The following is an 18,761-nucleotide window of genomic DNA, read 5'->3' on the forward strand; positions in this document are numbered from 1 at the left end:
TATTTATGGGAATCTCTAAATGAGAAATAGGCTCCATGGTCCAACAGACACAGTGCACATGCAAATGTCCAACAGAATCAATTATAGCAATTACAATAAATGAGCTACATGTTTTTGAACTGGTTGCTCATCAATACCTAATGAAACCATCTCCAATGTGTTGTTGCGCACCTATCATTACAAAGATTTTTACAGCAGATTGCATTTCTTGATAAAGGGAAACATGAGGAAAACAGCTTATCAGATAATGGTTTGTTTTCTTGTTTTTGGCCGACAGCAAACACACCCCCAGTTTTCATATCAATCACTTTGACTCTCTGGCTTAAAGGTATGTGTGTGAGAGGCCATATATCAGGGGCACTTTTGAAAAACAAGGGATGGTGATGTTGGCTGCCTGGAGTGTCAGTGACAGAAAATGGCTGATGCTCAAGTGATATGCCATCAAGACCTTCAGAAAAATCAGCACACAAATGAGAAGAGTGTTTCAGCCTAGAAAAACAAAAAACAAGACTAACAGTGTACAGCCATGCCAATAGCATAGCTAAATCTATTTTGATAATATTCAAGTGGTTCAGGTAGATTCACATTGCAATACTTTTCTGATAATAGTCAAACTAAAACTAACCCCCACCAGGCAGTTATCTGGAATGTTTTTTCCAAGTCTTGAAGGAACTCCCAAAAATAAACTGTGATTTCTCCCACAATTGTATTGAGGCCTTGGGTCATATATGACAGTTTTATCTTTAATTTCAAGGCTACAGCAAACATTCTATCAGTAATGTGGACCAGCTTCAGATTAATATGTAGCAAGCGGTCTCAAACATCTTCATCATCACAGCCATCTCCATCAGGCACATCCCCATCTAACCTGCTGGCCATCTGCATCTCCTTTTAAAAGTGAGATGAATGATGTTAATCAGCACATGGGAGCTCTGCGCATCCCTCAGCTCCTGCTTGTCCTGCTGTAATAAAGCAGTCTGCCAGCCTGAATAATTACTCTCATCAGTCTCAGTCCTATGAGCGAGTACCTGACTGGATAAAAGCTCCATTCCTTTCTGACAGCGCACGACACAAACTGAACCAATGCCTCGACCCCATTCCTGCAACTGTTCCTTGGAAAAATGAGTTGCAGAGAGGATGCTTGAAGGCAAAATGAATGGACGTATGGATCAGACGAATCACAACTTGGACAGAATGTGGCAGAGATTTACAAAGACTTTTTTATTCATAATGAAGACAACATCAGGTGCTGTGTACACTACACATCTGCCACTGCAATTTCCCTTCCGAGCGTCGTTATTTAAGAGCACTAGTTTAAACAGAAATGTACTAAAACCAAACCACATCTCAAACATAAAAGTTGGCTTAAAAAGAACATCTTATTCTGAAACAAACTCATACGTATAAAATATACAGAAAACAGAACAAAACAGCACAAACTCGAAATTCTGACAAAGCCTATACACACAATAACATAATGTGTGGCTGGTACATATAAAGCCACAGCAACGCTCTCTCATGTCCCGCTCTCAAAGATTCATTTAAGTGGCAGTATCAGCATCTCTGGTTGAAAATGAAGAAAACCCAAAATTCTTAGATTAACCGCAACATATCTGAAACAGGTCCCATTTTAAACAGTACCTGCTTCTTTTCCTAGCAATGTCTCTACCATCTTAGGTAAGAAGACTTCCAGGAAATGAAAGAAGTCGTGAAAAACTCCTGCACTGTCAGTGGTTGGCTCCAACTTGAGCACTGCCCTCGTGCTTTCTGTCCCACCGACCATCTGGGGCTGAACCTTGAACTTCAGGGGCTCCTTGAGCGCTGGCTCTTTTTCAATGATGTGAGCTGTGACCTGGGACTCCATCTCCATACAGCTGCCCTCTGGCCTCGAGTCTGCATCTTTGATCAGCTCCCTTCTCACTTTCCTCCTGCCAGCCCACACTATGTGCTTTTGCACACAGACCCAGTGAGGGAAATTGCCCCTTTTTGCCATTCTTGGCTTTTTGCCTTGAGGTGACACAGACGCATCGCTGCCAGAAGACAGCCGCCTCTTGGCACCGACCACGGCTGTGCCCAGAGGGCTGGCTTCGTTTTGGGAGTCGACGCTGTTAATGCTGTCGTCTGCTGATGTGTTGAGGGAAGCTGAGGGAGTTTCCATTTCATCTGCAGCATTGACAGCTGAATCCTCACCAAAGACGACATCTGTGGAGGGAGCAAGGTGACACCTCAGAACACTTTTGAGTACTCCCTCCACAGCAGCACAAACCTTCTGAAACCACAGCAGTCGGAAACCGTCTCCTGCCATGTGCAGCTGATTACGCAGCTCTTCAGGGAGTGACGCCGATTTAAACGGGATGCTGATGGTCAGCTGTTCTGTTTTGGTGTGTGGAACTTCCCCATGGGGGGTGAACAAGCGCACCAGCCCCCACGACTTCCCCTTGGTTGATTTACACTGGTACTGCAGGCTGCGGCAATACTTTTGAGCCTCCTGGCATTCCTTCTGGAAGCAGCGGTGCGAGCGCTCGTTCAGGTTTCCGGCTACATTGTGGGAGAGTTCAAAGGGGTCCAAGAGATTTAGGGGGCCCAGTTTGGGACTATGGTGAGGGGTCTTGGAGGGCTGTTCCTCTTGCAGGAAATCAGTGATTGGGAGTGCACGCCCCTCCCTGACAGATATGACACTACTGGCAAAATCAAACTTAGCATAGAAGGAGAAGAAACCAGACAGCAGGGTGCCTGTATAGAGAGATTCCGTGTTAGATTAGGTTACATTTTTAATCTAGGTTCTGAATAAGTCACATATTTTTCTTTTTTAAATTACGTTCACTTACAGAGGTCCTGTGTATTCTTGCTGGGGGGTACTGCAATGGGCTGACTGGGGAAGGTGCAGTCCCAGCCCTCAATCACACACTCTTCTTCTTCACCTGTTAGAACGTTAACATACAATGGTTAACAAACGATATAATGATATGGCATGTAATTAACATGCTAGCAAAACAGAGCAACAGTTTTCTAGTGTGGATCTGAATTGTCTATAATATGAAGGTACTTTGAATCTAGCATTAAGAAAAAGCCTCTGTTGAGCAATGAAATATTTAGAACATTATACTGAAATCCCTGAATAGTTTTATCCAAATGTCACCACACAAAATCATACATAACATGCACACACTCTGAACCCTCTGCAGTCTAAACTGCACTTTTGCTTTCATCTATTCTCAAAGTAAAAACACATCAACAGCAAATTACCCCTCTTTTGTTCATTAAAACTGCTTAGCAAACCTATCATTTCAGGGTAGCTAAATTGTAGAGTTACATAGTGCGACAGGGAGCAGAACAAAGTGAATGTCAGAGCAGTGCAGCACTTACAGGCCATGTCTTTGAGGTGGTCCACTGTGGGGAGGACAGAAGGCTCACAGTTTTGCAGGTAGAAGATGATCAGCAGTGTCAGAGCATAATTGTTGAGAAGGGGACCGGCACCACTGGGATTGCCTACACGTCACACAACGCAGAGTGTGTGTGTGTGACAGGATGATACCATAATTACAGCAAGGCCATGGAAGTGTACATACAGGCTGTAGTCAGCGGATGACAGCATTAACATCTGTTGCATTTTAGTAGCATGAGTTTGGTTCTCGTTACCTCAAGGAAAATATCAGTGAAAGTGAAAAAAGTGAAACCCATAAACAAAACAAAACTTGGTGTATAAGGGCATCTACAGTATGCCTGTGTTGCCAGGTCTCAGACAATTACTGCATTTGTACAATAACTTCACTCTTTGTACCAATTACAAGCAATAATACTAAAGCTCCTAAATGTATGATATTTTCAACATGTCAGTTGATCACATTTCTGTCTCATGCAACAGTCATTGTCAACACATTTGATGCGACCTCTTATAAACTCTTCATGATTGTGTTGTACAGTTTTTCTTTGCTTGAAGTGTCAAACTTTTTGGTTTAGTAATCCTCAAATTTTGTTGGGCTTATGTCACATAAATGGTTTCCCTGTGACCTGTTTGCTTACATACTAGATTGTTGTTTGTGGGTCAATGTGGCCTGAATGATAAATGCTAGCTTGTAGTTGGAGGTCATTGCAATCAAATATGACCATTCCAGTCTTTTTTCTATGTTTATTTGATTATTGCCTCTTGGCAGAGCTGCTCCACAGTTCAGTTCAGATCTTTAGTTTGAATCACAATAACAGCTTTACATGTAACTGATCCCATCAGGCTCTGCTAATCACTCTGCTCAAGTGCTTTGTTGAAAGCTGCACTGGCAGCATGGAGGCTACTGCTCATCAAAGTGAACAAAGGAGATATGCCCCAGGAGTAGAGGTAATTAGTGCACTCTTCAGTGAAGAACGCTCTCATTAAGATTTGATTTTATATCAGGAGAGACAGGCTGCACCATCGCAACACAAAGAGAACTGGATTTGTGCTGCCTTTATTTATTTATTTTTTACCACAGCCTCTGTAACAAGACACTAAGAGGCACTGGAAATCAGTATGTCCAAGCAGATCCCAATGCGATCATACCAGACTAGTGACGTTCTAGTGACATCTGTTGACCAAAAAATGAAATAACTACCTAAACACACATTTTAAGTTTAAAGGCTGCATTTGTTTTTATTACAGACATAATTGTTGTTAAATGATGTTGTAAGTGTATAGGTGCAAGTAATTAAATTTTACCAGCCAGTTGTTTCTGCTTAGCCCAGTAGCGGATGGTGTACACCAAAGGTCTCAGCCTGTCCTCCATCCCTGAACACAGCTGGAGGAAGCGAGTGTTCCTTACTGCTAGTCTAGTAAGGGATACAGATTAAAATAAGAAAACCATACAGTAATTCTGTTCAGTATACAAGATGAAACATTTCTTGTCACATGAAGACACTGAAGATTGTCAGTGCTGCACAGTATCAATGAATCATCGACTGACCTGTTGTTAATTGTTATGTCCCCCTGCAGGTTCAGCTCACGGTGATGGAACTTGACCACGGGGAGACGTGCACTGCTGACCACATGGACTTTGTGCACGCTGGGGACACAGCGCTTCAGGATTGTTGCCACGAGGTCCAGGACCTCTGCTGGTGAGGCTGTGGTCAGGTCAATATCAGACAAGATAGAGTCCTCAGAGCGGCCATCATCTGACGTACCCTCGCCTGCCTGAAAGAAAGAGGGAAGACAGAGATAAAAAGAAGGATGATTCAGAAGGCTCCAAATAAAGTCATGTTATTATTGGTGACAAAACTCAGGTAAAAAAAAGGATTTTACATGCACCAATTACAATATTTTCAAAAATATCAGACCTGCTCTGTGGCAGATTTGGCGCGGGCCTGGAACACCTTGGTGTTTTCCAGGTCCAGGAAGAGGTCCAAGTCACAGGAGTGGATACCAAAAGTGTTGACAGATGAACCAAATGGCAGAATCTGGCTGTCTGCAACCCATCCAAACATAATCGTAAAAGAGAGAACCAATCTATGGCAACCTTCTGCACATGCACATGTATGCTCTATATGTGTGTTTACAAAGGTCACCTGGAAAAAACTCGACAAAAACCTCTTGCAGGAGCTGAACCAGCAAGCTTCTGCCCTTCTTTTCATTTTCTCCCAACTGAAATCGCTCTACAATGTATTTCATCTGTGCATCCACCTGGAGGAGAACAAAGGACAATACTATGGTATCTCTGTTCACAAGACACCTTGATTACAAGGTTAACTGCAAAAGTACATGGTCTATTCTCATTGACTAAAAAAGTCTAAAGCAGAGTCCAGTGTTTTGAGATTTATCTGTGCTTAATATGCTCTGCATAATATATAGTTAACACGGTAGAAACTGAATATTTAGTTTATATTAAAGTCCACAACAACAAAGAAAGGTTAATATATACTTTTGTATGGAACTAAATTAAATCTAAATCTAAAAGGCTCCACTAGCAGCCCCTAGAGGCTTTAACACTCCTTACAACCAAGTGTATTCACCACTCTTACAGACCCATGATTTAACTAGCATAAACCACACTTACATTATATTATATATTTGGCAACATGATGCTTACCGATGCCAACTGACACAGCTCAGGTTTGAGACGGTCGAGAACTTGTTGGAGGTTCTGGGAGTCATTCTTCTTCTTGGGAATCATCTTGAACTCCTTCTTTTCCCGGGGTTTGACACGCAGCTTCAGGCCCTTCATCTGATGCTCAACACAGGCCAGGGCTGCGTCTATACTCTCAGTCTCACTGAATTGCACGATGGCATACGCACCCTGTGAGTGCAGAGTGACACATCACAGTCAGACTACACTGGGGTTTCATCACCACCTTTCCATATGCTGCAAAGAAAGTGACCGTCAGTGCTCTTGACATAAACACAAACTGTAGAGACGGGCACTGTCTGTGAGGCTATGGACATAATTTAAAACAAGTTATATCTCACTGTGATCAGGTGTCTGACCTTGTCTTTATCCATGATAACATCTGTGACTGGCCCAAACTGCTGGAAGTACTCAGCAATGTCAGTCTGAGAGATGTCAGGCTTGATGCCACTGACAAACACACTATGCTCCTCCTGGGTCTTCCTGGTGGCTCGCACAGTGCTCAGTGTCTTGTGTTTCCGTCCTTTAACATGCTGCTCTAGACTTGGCTCTGTAAAAAATGAAAAATGAGCAATGCTGAATCTGATAAAACAAGATACATACTATCGTAACAAAGTGCGAAAGATGCAGTACAACGCTCTCACACTATTACTGCGGTTGCTGAGTACAGTCATAGTATTAGCCTCGTGTTGCAGCGACAAAGTACAAACAAGGTAGAAATAGTTTGAACTTCGCAGTTAATTCTGATGGGAACTGTATTTCTGCGTAGCTTTACATTAACTGTGATTTAAGTCCAACAATTCAGTCCGCAAGTAAAAAATTAGTTCACTTGTCACTTTCATTGACTCGCATGTGGCTAAGTTAGCTTAACATTACTCACTGTTTGGTAAATTGACATTGCACAGAGTGCAGTGAAACCCCCTTGGCGTCGTTTTAATGTCACCATCTGACTCCATGTTGGCAAGAAATAAATATGACGACGACGCGGGAAATAAATCGACCACTTCGATTCACGAAGGAGTTTGAGGCCGACCGTACTCCTTTCACCTCTCAAATCTCCCTCCAGGCTCCGCACTTAATTTGTTTCTAGTCCGTCACGAAAATCTGTCCGAGTTGTTCACCTGTTCTATCATAGAGTTCCTGTCCATTCTATTTAAGGGGGTTAAAATGTAATGGAGTACTCAATGATGGAGAGTCCAAACTCAAAGATAAATGCTGGACTTAAAATAATAGCCATACTTGTAAAATATACGTAATAAGTCTGTTCCCCATTACATAGTATGTAGAGGTAGAGCACTGCAGTACCGTCCTGGTGGCTCAATATTTGTTTTAAAATACCGGGGGTGGTGTTTTTTTTTTTTTAAACCCCATAATCCACTTGGCATTTTACACTTGAATGCCTACCTCGCAATTTTGTTTGCCCCTACCTAGAAAATAGATATAGATACTGAAAATAGATTATTTCACTTTTTGTTTTTTCCTCTGCTTATAAAACCATATCATAAACATGATGGAGCTCAGGTGTTGCCATCTTTGTGATGCCTTTCAAGCCATTTGATGAACTACCAACCCAGTCATCTTAACACCACACTTGAATACTATGAGTAACAGAAAATACAAACTCAGACCAGTTTTTTCCATTATACAAAAAAATTTAATAACCGCTTTTTTCCACCATAAAAATATTTGCAAAATCAGTAATGAACATACAACTTGTCACAAAATAAATGGTTAAAACAAAATTCCCTGCTGTCTTGGAAAAAAAACAAAAAAAAGCAGTGCTTCATTTTCAGTCAATAAAACTAGTCTAAAATGCCTTCTAATCTAAAATATGACAGGTACAAAAAGTTTAAAAGGAAAAAAATCATTGTGGTTATGACTATATACAAATGCTTTTATTTCTTTGCTGATCTTCCTCTTCGAGTTTTTGGCTGAGTCTCAGCTTCAGCATCTTTCTTGGGGTCCACTTTACTTGAAGACTCTGCTTCATCAGCGACCTTCGCCCCTCGCCTGGCCTTCTTGACGGGCTGAGCTTCAACAACTTCATCTGAGAGATCCTTCTCTTCAGTTTTGTTGGCATCGTTTTTGCTTTCAGCTTCAACCTGGTTTCCAAGTTTTGACTTCCTGCCTCGAACGGCCTTTACAGGTGTTGCTTTTGGGATCTGAAAGACTTCCAACTCCGATTTCCACCTGACAGATCTTTTGGACATTTTTGTGTCTTCTACAACAGCACTGCTTAAATCTTGAGAGGGATCTGCCTGGTCACTGCTCACTGTGGGCTCATCTGTTGTGGGCTTTGCTGCTGCCCGCCTCCCCCTTTTAGGTGGCTCTACTGTCAGAGCAGACTCTGAAACCAGGACTGTGGATTCTGTACTGCTCTCCTCAAGGGGAAGAGCAGCACCTCGACGTGCTCTCTTGGCAGGGACGGCCTGTGAAATGTCAGTTTTCACAGAAGTCTTCACCCCCCTTCCCCTGCTGTGTTTAATGACTGGAGCATCTGGCTCAGCATTTTTCTCCTCTTCAGCCTCTGGCTGGTGGTCAGGTTTTGCTTCTGGTACTTCGGCAGAGATGCTAACCTCCTCAGTAACCTGTTTTCCTCTCCTGCCCCGTTTGGGTTTGTCTGTGGAGCTGGCAGCAGGGACCTCTTGGACCTCGGATGGACTCAACAGGAGTTTCACTCTCAGGGTCTTGTTTTGCTTTTCGCCCCCCTCTCCTGGGTTTTGCCACAGCAGCCTGTTCATTCATCTTCACTGGTTCAGCAACAGCCGCCTCTGGGACAATCACCTCAGATGTTTGGATTTCTTCTCTTGGTTCTACATCGTCTTCCTCAGCCTTCCTGGTTCTCCTTGATTTTTTAACTGGCCCCCGGGATTCAGGAATCTCACCTGAAGCAGTCTCACCATCATTCTCTTGCTTTTCTTCTTCCGGTTTGGTGTTTCTTCCCCTCTTGGCCCTGACTGGAGGTTGAGACTGCAGTTTGGGCTCTGTGTCTTCTGCAACCTCATTTTGTTCAACAATATCAGTTTTTGTCTTTCTCCCTCTTCTGGGTTTTCCAACAACAGGAATGGGCTGTTCAGGTTGAGAATCTGCCTGAGGTGGCTCAACAGGTGTTTGTTTAGTTCTTCTCCCTCTAACAGGCTTCACGACAGCTTCCTCTGCAGGGGGTGCAGAGTCATTTTCTTCTTGACTGGTATTTATCGGAGAGGTCTGGTCATTCACAGCTTCAGTAGAAATCTCAGTAATTGGTTGCATTTCCACTGATTTCTCAGGTACCACTTCAGGTTTTTCATCAGACTTTGCATTTCTGGTTCTTGTTGTTTGTCTAACAGCAGGTGGTGCAGGAGCTTCAGTTTTCTTCCCTCTTCTTCCTCTGACTGGAGCAGGGAGAACAGGATCTTCAGAATGGTCTGCTGCCTCCTGGTTATCCTTAGCTGCTTTAGATTCAGCCACTTTAGCCTTTCGGCCTCGAACAGATTTCTTCTGAACAACAACTGCATCTGTTTCTGTGTCCACTTCAGGTAAACTCTCAGTTACAGGTGCCTGGGGAAAAGTCTCCATGGCATCTACGGTTTTATTTTCATCATTTCCACTGGGCACAAACTTCAGCTGGTCACTGCAGACTTCATTTGTATCTAAAATCATTGAAGAGAGAGTGATGGAGAGGTGTTATCATTTGCTTGTGGTTGAGCATTTAAGTATCAATAACTGATCATTATAACACAGTACATGGATCAGGACTTGTTTTTTTCCAATGAAAATCTGTGGGAAGGCCCATACATGGAGCCCAGCACAGCTACTTTATTCAACACTTCTGTTTAAAGCCAAATCAAATGTCCCTTGTCTTGCTTTGGTTAATGGGACATACAGAATTCTCCCAAGAATAAAGAACACATTTATCCAATTCCTTTACTTTTACATGTGTTGTATGGGATCAGAAAAAGTAAGAAAGATGACATACCTTTAGCCATGTCAGCATGGGGAACATCGTCACTCTGAGCACAAGGCACATCTCGCTGCTCTGGCATTGATTGAGATGGTTCAGATTCTTGTTTAGGTTTTCTCCCTCGCCTGGGCTTTGAAACAGCCTTCTCCTGGGGTGCTACATGGTCATTTACTCTGTGGTCGACATCAACTAGGGGGATCTGTTCGCTCTTAGCTTCTGGCTCGATTTCTGTCTCAGTAGCAACCTCTTCAGCTTGATCTTCCGAGGCTTTTTTGGCATTTCTTCCTCTTCGAGGCTTAGGGGCAGCTTTAGGAGGTTGAAGGACACTTTCTTCCATTGTCAGCTCAACATCTTTGCTTCTGTTCCTTGTTGTTTGTCTAACATTGGATGGAGCAGTGGCCTCGGTTTTCTTCCCTCTTCTTGCTCTGACTGGAGCAGGAGCGACAACCAGAATGTTCTGTTGCCTCTTCTTTGTCCTCAGCTTCTTTAGATTCCACTGTTTTTACCCTTCGGCCACGAACCAATTTCTTCTCATGGTCAGGATCTGCAGCAGTTGTATCCATTTCTGTGTCTTTGACGGTGGCAGTCTCCACTTTTGGTTGTTCTTCAGATGAATTCTCATCTACTGCATCTACTTTGGGCTGTTCCACAGGTAAGCTCTCATCTACAGCTGCCTGAGAGATAGTTTCCATGGCATCTGATGATTCATTGTTATTGTGTCCACTTGATACCTCCTCGATGTCATTATGAACAACAACTTCATTCACATCTGCTTCTAAAATTAAACACACACACACACACACACAAAAAGAGATGTGGTTGAGTTTTTAAGCTGCTGAAATACTTGTATCAGGCTTCAGTTCAGTTTTAACAACTCCATAGCAAAGATCATAAACAAGTATCAAACCTTCCCTAATGTTAAGTATTTTTTGTGTTCATGTATGAGATTCAGTGTGGATAACATGTCCAACATTTCATTTTTGTGCTACGGTTCTTTCAGGCAGGCCAAAAACATATTAGGACACAAATTTACTTAAGTGGAGACTTCCTCCGTTTCTTATGGTGTATTAGTATGCAAAGTTTGTCATTATAATTCTAAGTTTCAGTAAACACACCACTCAATATCCACATTTTCAGGTTATAAATAAGATAATGTCATGATAAATAATTCTAACATAAAGCAATTAAAAAGGGACAAATGTCCGTAAATTTACCGTTTGCTTTGTCAACATGGGGAATATTATCAATCACATCTGACGCCCTATTGTCCTGTGCTGTCTCGTGGGCAAAGTTTAGTTCTATATAAGAAACAGGACAATAAAACATAATCAGGTTATCAGTGTAACGCAGCTTATACAACCATTCTAATGTCACGTATTACTAACTTTATTTTGATCAAACTTAACCAACTAACCTTTTGATATGTCTTCACCACAGTCCATAGGTGTTTGATCTTCAACCTGTTGGAAATAAGTCAAAAACATTTTAGATAATGAGAACTCATTACAAATAAAGCAAGTAAACCATGCACACAACAAAAGATAGGTTTAGTGAAATTCAACACTGTCACTCTGTGGCTACACAGACAATACTACTACAACAGCAAGATGAAAAGATAAGCCTAAATGTTTAGACAACTATTATATTATTTAAATTTAATCAAATGACTTCCTGAGTGTAAGTGAGAAAAATCCAAATTAGAAGCATTTTATCATGTTCAGTTCATTGATAATTGAAACGGTTTCTGATCACATTAACAGTGAGTTTGTTTCTGCTATCAAATAATCAAAAATTATTTCAGGCGAATCTTCCAATAAAATAATGAAAACATCAGTGCAGGTGCTTCCAGTATTACCTTATTTGTTTCCAGTTGTCCTGAGGTATCAGTCAGTGGCTCCTCCATGAGCTCTTGAAGTCCCTCAAAGTCTTCCACTGGAGCATTACCCCTCAGCCTTGGTGACTTCATGAGTCTCTTGATACAGAAGTTGTCCGCAACAGGTTCAGCTTTCTCTCTGGGGGTTTTCATGAGCCTCTTCACACCGACCATATCTTCAACTGGGGCACTTTTTTCCTTGGGTGTCTTCATTATTCTCTTGACCCCCGTGAGACACACCAATGGGGAGCTCTTCAGGTTTGGAGTTTTCATGTCTGTCATTTCAGATACGTCTTCAGTTTCTTGTGTGTGCACTGGTGTCTTCTGAAGTTCCTTGACACCATCCAGACTCTTGTTGCCAGCCTCTCGAGCTTTGGGGGTCTTCAGAAGTTTTTCTTGAATGTCTTCAAGAGGTTCAACTTCCTGTTGTGGGGTCTTAAAAATTCTCTTGAACTCCTGTAAGGCACTCTTGTTGCTCAGGCTTCTGCTTGGGAGTTGCCAGAATATTTCCTCTGATGTCCTCAACAGGTTCAGCCTTCTGTCTTGGAGTCTTCATGATCCTCTTAATTCCAGAGAGGCACTCTTGTTGTTCAGGCTTCTGTTTGGGAGTTTTCAGAAGTTTCCCTCTCAAGTCCTCAATGGGTTCAGCTTTCTGTCTTGGCGTCTTCATGATCCTCTTCACTCCAGTGAGACACTCCAGTTGTTCTGGCTTCTGCTTGGGAGTTGCAACAGGGGTTGTCTTCACGTCTGTGCACTGCTGTTCACTAGGTTCATCAGAGTGAATCTCAATGGCAGGGATCTCACTGATGAAGCTAGATTCTTGATCTCCATTAAGAAGGCGTTGTACTGCTTCACTGTTGTATCTTCTGCCTTTCACTGTTGATTCCATACTCAGTGGAGAGACAATCATTTCTCCTGTAAAACACATCACAATACATGAGTTATGCTGGTTTAAAAACCAAACCCGTCTTGGTGATTATGCAGAATAACAATGTGTCATGCACATACAAGTGCACAGCTCACATAGACTTTTCTTTTTGTGCACAGAGATCCTTGACTTGTGGTTAAATTCCTCATTATATAAGGCTCTACACTATAGTTGTTTTTCAACAGGTGACAAGTTCATAATTTAGGTTTGTACCAAAAAATGTAATTTGTGCTTTATGCTTTGATTCCCTGTCTGTAAGATTATTATCATACACTTTACCTGGCTCCTCTGGTGTGTTTAAAAGTGATGGTTCAACCACAGACATGCCCAGAACTGCCACTGGTGTCTTGGTGGTATTGTTGTCATTGATGACAGATCTCCTCTTCCTTTCATTTACAGGGGTTTTAAACATTTCAGAAATTCCTGAAACCACAAGGCACATCATCAGCAAATGCAGTAAAGAACAAAGTCCAATGTTTCCATTTGTTAGGATAGAAGAAGGTTAATACCAGTCAGGTCCTCATCCATTTTCATGTCCTTTTTGAAGACTGTGGTATTGGTGACCACTCTTGGTGCAGCACCAGTTGAATATACAACCTTTTGTTTTTGAGCTCTGCCCAAAACAATGGTAACAGGTGAATTTGCATGTCCAGTGCTGACATGGCCCTTGATGTTTCTTGCAGGTGTCTGAGAGATTGAGAAAGACATGGTCATTGCAGTTCAACAGTAATCGTGCAAAAATCACAACATTACCCATTACTGTGATGGCTGAAATACAGTAAAATTTAACAAACAGGATAAACATACATTTAACATGGTTGAACAGGTCCTATATTAAGGAGCAATAATATTTTTCCTCAGTTTAGTAATTAAAAAGTCACACGCAGCAAAACACAGAATATAGTAGAAGTCTGTTGTTCATAATATGTCCAATAAGTTAAGGTTGTTGCAAGACTAGAAAAAAAAACATTTGTTAAGATGAGGTACCATATAATTGTTACAGTATCTTCTTCTTACCTGTGGTTTGGACACCACCTTCTTCATAGTCTTTTTGGTGACCATATTCGGAGCTGGAGCAGCCACTTGAGCCTTGGGTTTACCAAATTTCACAATTTCTGCCCAGGAATTTTTGACTGAAAAGAGAAAGATTTTTATTTTTTTTTTTTAATTTACTTTTTTCGTCATCAGCCAGACATGGAAAGGATTATCTGTTTACCATTTTCAAGTCATGCTAAAACATGCTTGAATGGTAAATATAGTAGTTGAATCACCATAGCTCTTCACACCTCACATACAGACCAATGACATGGCTTAGACTTGACAAAGGTTTCTGTTGTTGATAAAACACTAAGAACATGTAAAAAAATAAATAAAACTTCAGTGTCTAACATACCTTTCATAGATGCCCGTGAAATGCCACTTCTGCGCATTATTTTCACAGCGCTCTTGGCCACACTTGGAGTCTTCCGTGAGGCACTCTTCATGCTCTTCCTCTTCAGAGGTATTTTAGGGGTAACAGTAAGTAAAGCCATCTGCTCAGGAACAGCATCTTCTGCAACTGGAGATGGAGTGCTGATGCGTGACACAGAGAAGCGACCTTGCACTGTGGGGGTCCTGACTGTTAAATCAAAAGGGGTTTTAGCAGGTGTTACATCACCTTTGGGTGTTTCTTTGCAAGCCATTTGACCTGGGGTTATAGACCTGCGTTGGGTTCTAGGCTGTTCACTGGTTTTCTGAGTTTCCATTTTACTTGAGGGAGACCTTCCCCTTGCAGGAGATGGAGTCTTGGATCTTGGAGATTTCTTTCCAGGAGATGCTGCCTTTGGAGAAGGAGATGTAGATTTCAGTGACTTCTTTGCAGGAGATGTTGCCTTGGGAGATGGTGTCTTGGATTTTGGAGTCTTCTTTGCAGGAGATGTTGCCTTGGGAGATGGTGTCTTGGATTTTGGAGTCTTCTTTGCAGGAGATGTTGCCTTGGGAGATGGTGTCTTGGATTTTGGAGTCTTCTTTCCAGGAGATGCTGCCTTGGGAGATGGCGTGTTGGATTTTGGAGTCTTCTTTCCAGGCGTTGGGGTCTTAGGAGACGCATTCTTGGAACTTGATGACTTTTTAGGTGATGGAGTCCTCTTTTTTGCAGGACTTAGCACACTGGGGCTATCTTGTTCAAACTCCTATTTAAAACAAGATCATTTCAAATAAGACTGTATGAGTCATAGCAATTATTTTGCTGTCTTGATACTGGAGTCATTATCTTTGCTTAATTCTTACCTTTAGGAATCCACTGACTGATGCTCGTCTAAGGAGTGACTGTTGGCTGGGTTTTGACAGACACAAGCTTCTTCTGGGAGTGGCCCCCTTACGTAATGGAGAGTCAGGAGGCAGTCGTTTGTCAAATAACTCTGGGGCCAGGTACCCTCCAAAGGAAACGCGTTTCTTCTTAATTTGTGATGTGGGCAAGTCAGCCGCAAGTTCTCCACTTTTGCGTTTTTTGGACATCTCTTTCACTAAAAAATAAGTAGTTTTTGATCATGTTACAAATCTCTCAAACATATATAAAGCACATTCTTGAATATTTGCTGTCATTTCGTTCAAAAACTACAAAATTCAAAAGAGAGATGATCAACACTGTTTATTACCTTTTTCAGCTCTCCCGGAGCTCCTTGGTGATGCCTTTTGATGATGTGCCGTTTTGGGAGTCATTGCTTGCTCTTCTTGTTCCTTTGTCACAGCAGATTTTACTGGTGTGACCTCCTTGCTCTTTCTTCTCGTTGGTGACTTTGGTGTTTGAGCAGAAACTTGCTCAATAACCTCACACACAGTAAACCTCTGGGGGGGTGTACGGTTTCTCTTCTGAGGTGAAGCTGCTTCAGACTCCGATGCATGTTCAGCTGCAGGTCCAGCCATCTCAGGAGGAACCTGGAAGGACTTCCTCTGCTTCTTAACAGACTTTGGGGTCCCATTACCAACACCCTCAATTTCCCCCTTGGTTTCATCAGCTCCAGTAAAGACTTTAGCTTCAGCCTTCTTTGGTGTGCTTTTGTCTTCTGTGGAAATGGCAGGTTTTCCATCATTTTTCCTGACTGAACCAGGTTTTGGGGTGCAAAACCTTGAGCTGGGTGTTTGAAGTACACTGGCAGAAGATTTCCGTGGGGTCTTAACATCCAGCGACTTTTTGATCATTTGATACAGATCATTGAAGGGGGAGGTGGTCTTGCTTTGCAGCAGGCTACTATCTTCCTTAGATTCCACCTCTGCAGTTTTCTCCAGGGATCGTTGGATGTTGTCCATGATTAGTTCCATCTTTAAGAAAAATAAACAAATTATTATAATAATTTGTAAAAAATGCATAAAGGATTAGCACACTTGATAGCTTCAAATAAAACTGGATTAAGTATCAGAGTAATAAGATAGTTAAAAACTACAAGCACCAAAATTCCATCAACAGGAGGGATTATATAAAAACACATACAATTCACTTTGAATGTGTTAATTTTACAATGCCATCTTCACCAACACAGATTTTCTGTTTAATTTCTCTTTGACTAATGTAACCAATCAACAGCTTCAAATACAGCATTCTTAAATTGCCAATTAAAAATAACCTCTATAATACAATCTCACCTGAGAACACTTCAGAGATCCTCTTTTCTCCTGTTTCAACAGTGACAGTATCGGTCACTTGCTGATCTTGCAGAACCTACACATAAGACAGAAGACATTTAGAAAAGAATAAAATTAAATTTTGTTTTTATTTTTTTAAAAGTGTGGGCAAATTCATGGCGCTGTGGTTGTAGCAATTAAAAAAGTAAGTGGTAAATTACTTTGAGGGTTTCAGTTTTGCCTCCTACAGAAGACCTCTTCTTTGGTGTGGGTGCTGGAGGGTACTCAAACCTGAAATAACAAGTGTAACAAAATGTAAGTAAGATCTAGCTTGTACAGGTAATGAAAATGCTTAACGCAAGGACAATGAAACTGAGCAATCTCCATTTCCCTGTATGTCTGTTTGTTAAAAGCCATTCGGTTTACTCTCTGATTTAATGTCCCTTTTGAAGGATACTTGACAGCACAGGTGAAAACGTTTGTTGTATACAATAATACAAACAGCATTTGCAGCAGGGCTAACAATCACTGCATTTAAGGGTCATATTACTTAATGGCAAATGCTACACTACAAAAGTCTCAGTAGTAACAAGAATGATACAATATCTCTTCATATCCACAGAACACCACACTGAAAAACTTTCTAAGACACACCTGAAAGAACGGTCAATAATTGTTATCACATCTCCATGCTTCAAACGCTCACACTGCTGCAGAGCCTCTCCGTTGACACGGGTTGGATTCACTGAGCTCAAATTTGTCAGAATGACCTGGGAGAGATAAACATAAATATCACCTCAAAGACAATCCACAGAAAAGCTGAAAGAAGAATATGTCTGCTAGGCTTTTACTTCTATCTACATCAAGATTTTCCACAAGCAATTTAAGTGATGACATTTACACACACACACACACACACACACACCACACACACACACACACACAGTTGAAACACTGATATGTTAATATGGTCCTGTTCTGTATATGTAGCATTACCTCTTTATTCTCATTCAAGTCAATTCTGCAGTGCTCCTTGGAGACTTGAGGAAGCTGAATACGAATATCGCAGTCAGGCTTCCTGTAAGATCACAAAAAGAGACATTTAGCTATACATTCAGTGAATGTTACCATGTTCATCGAGTACCTGATGGAAGTGAATGAAATATGTCAAGGTCCAAAAGTAAGGCGAACTTGAGAGAAGTTTGAATTTACAATATGGAGTCTTTAGCACTTGATGTGAGAACAGGAACAGACATGTGTTTAAGTTTCTGACGTGAGCACCCAAAGGCCCGCCTCCAAACTAAAAGGGCTTTTTACAGCACGTCAACCCCAGCACGAGGCCACACATAGCAAATGTTGACTCCACCATAAAGTGTGATTGCATTGTCCGTTGTACTTAACAGAAATGTATCTCGGTAAAAAAGTGCATTCTCTGAAATCTGAAAACATGACATTACAATCTAACATTATCTCAACCACATGCATTTTGTTGGGCTCACCTGCCAAATAAACATGTTGCAGTAAGAGGAAACTCGGTCCCATCTCCCCCACTCCTCTTTATCACGACTATCTTCCCATGCAATGGCATTTTCGTACCTTTACCTGCGAATATCAGAAAACACAAGTGTCAAAACTCCATAGGGCGCTAGCTTAACAACAACAACGTAGAGTTAACCTCGGGGCATTTAAAGTGGATTTTTAGAGAAGAGCATTTTAATGTCAGAAAGAAGCCCACCAGAAACACGCAACACGGTAAACTGTAAGTTAGCCACTTAATTAGCTAGTGGCCAACACCATGTTAATGTAGTTCGACGTTACTGTTGCTATTCGTGTAAGCACGTCGTTGTTACTCCAAGTTAAAACACTACTCACAATTCTGCGACAATCCACGTGCAATGTCATCCAAATAGTGACGGTTATTATCTTATCAGATATAGTTGTCAACGAATAAATTGCCTGAAGCGGCATTAGCAACTACAGCATGAAACTTCGCCGGTAAAAGATATAGCCTAACGTTAAGTGGTACAATTTATGTCGACTGTACGACAGACTGAAAAACATACACTGTAAGTATTGTACCCTCACCTGTAAGTCCGTTCAAAGACACACCAGCTTCTGGCAATCCATAAACATTGACCGTGACGGAGCGAAAACGAATTTGACTATAAAATCATATCACACTATAAGTGACTGATTCTTTCACGACCTACAACGTACGGATGGCTAACGACGAACAGTCGACCCTTGTCGTCTCTCATCTCCTCCAGACAGATACTGTGGTATCACTCCGCCAAACTACACATACGCAGTAACCGACCAAAATAGTCG

General features: G+C 41.7%; 2 protein-coding genes across 3 annotated transcripts; both read right to left on the reverse strand.

Annotated features, from left to right (window-relative positions):
* Positions 1-1,197: 1,197 nt before the first annotated feature.
* On the reverse strand, positions 1,198-7,215 carry tut1 (terminal uridylyl transferase 1, U6 snRNA-specific). Of its 2 annotated transcripts, XM_018664944.2 has the most exons (10): positions 6,970-7,215; positions 6,449-6,639; positions 6,054-6,260; positions 5,533-5,647; positions 5,305-5,432; positions 4,935-5,161; positions 4,691-4,800; positions 3,367-3,489; positions 2,829-2,921; positions 1,198-2,733 (listed from the first exon to the last, which is right to left on the reverse strand). In XM_018664944.2, the coding sequence occupies exons 1-10, from the start codon at positions 7,043-7,045 to the stop codon at positions 1,631-1,633; spliced, it is 2,373 nt and encodes a 790-aa protein (XP_018520460.1). In that variant the 5' UTR covers positions 7,046-7,215; the 3' UTR covers positions 1,198-1,630. The 2 variants fall into 2 exon arrangements, with proteins under 2 accessions (XP_018520460.1, XP_050922338.1); XM_051066381.1 differs by lacking the exon at positions 6,970-7,215 and having other exon boundaries at positions 6,054-6,326; positions 6,449-6,582.
* A 505-nt stretch (positions 7,216-7,720) lies between these two features.
* mki67 (marker of proliferation Ki-67) lies at positions 7,721-18,706 on the reverse strand. Its single transcript, XM_051066270.1, is given in 18 exon segments — positions 7,721-9,721; positions 10,048-10,807; positions 11,247-11,330; positions 11,447-11,492; positions 11,888-12,352; positions 12,354-12,820; positions 13,113-13,256; positions 13,343-13,520; positions 13,851-13,966; positions 14,227-15,004; positions 15,102-15,337; positions 15,470-16,133; positions 16,447-16,530; positions 16,655-16,724; positions 17,088-17,203; positions 17,430-17,511; positions 17,933-18,035; positions 18,519-18,706. Coding segments are annotated over 16 exon segments (4,017 nt in total). The 5' UTR covers positions 18,022-18,035; positions 18,519-18,706; the 3' UTR covers positions 7,721-9,721; positions 10,048-10,409.
* Between the last annotated feature and the right edge of the window lie 55 nt (positions 18,707-18,761).

Source organism: Lates calcarifer, linkage group LG23 (genome assembly GCF_001640805.2).
Source record: "Lates calcarifer isolate ASB-BC8 linkage group LG23, TLL_Latcal_v3, whole genome shotgun sequence".
In the NCBI taxonomy this organism is placed as follows: Eukaryota; Metazoa; Chordata; class Actinopteri; family Centropomidae; genus Lates; species Lates calcarifer.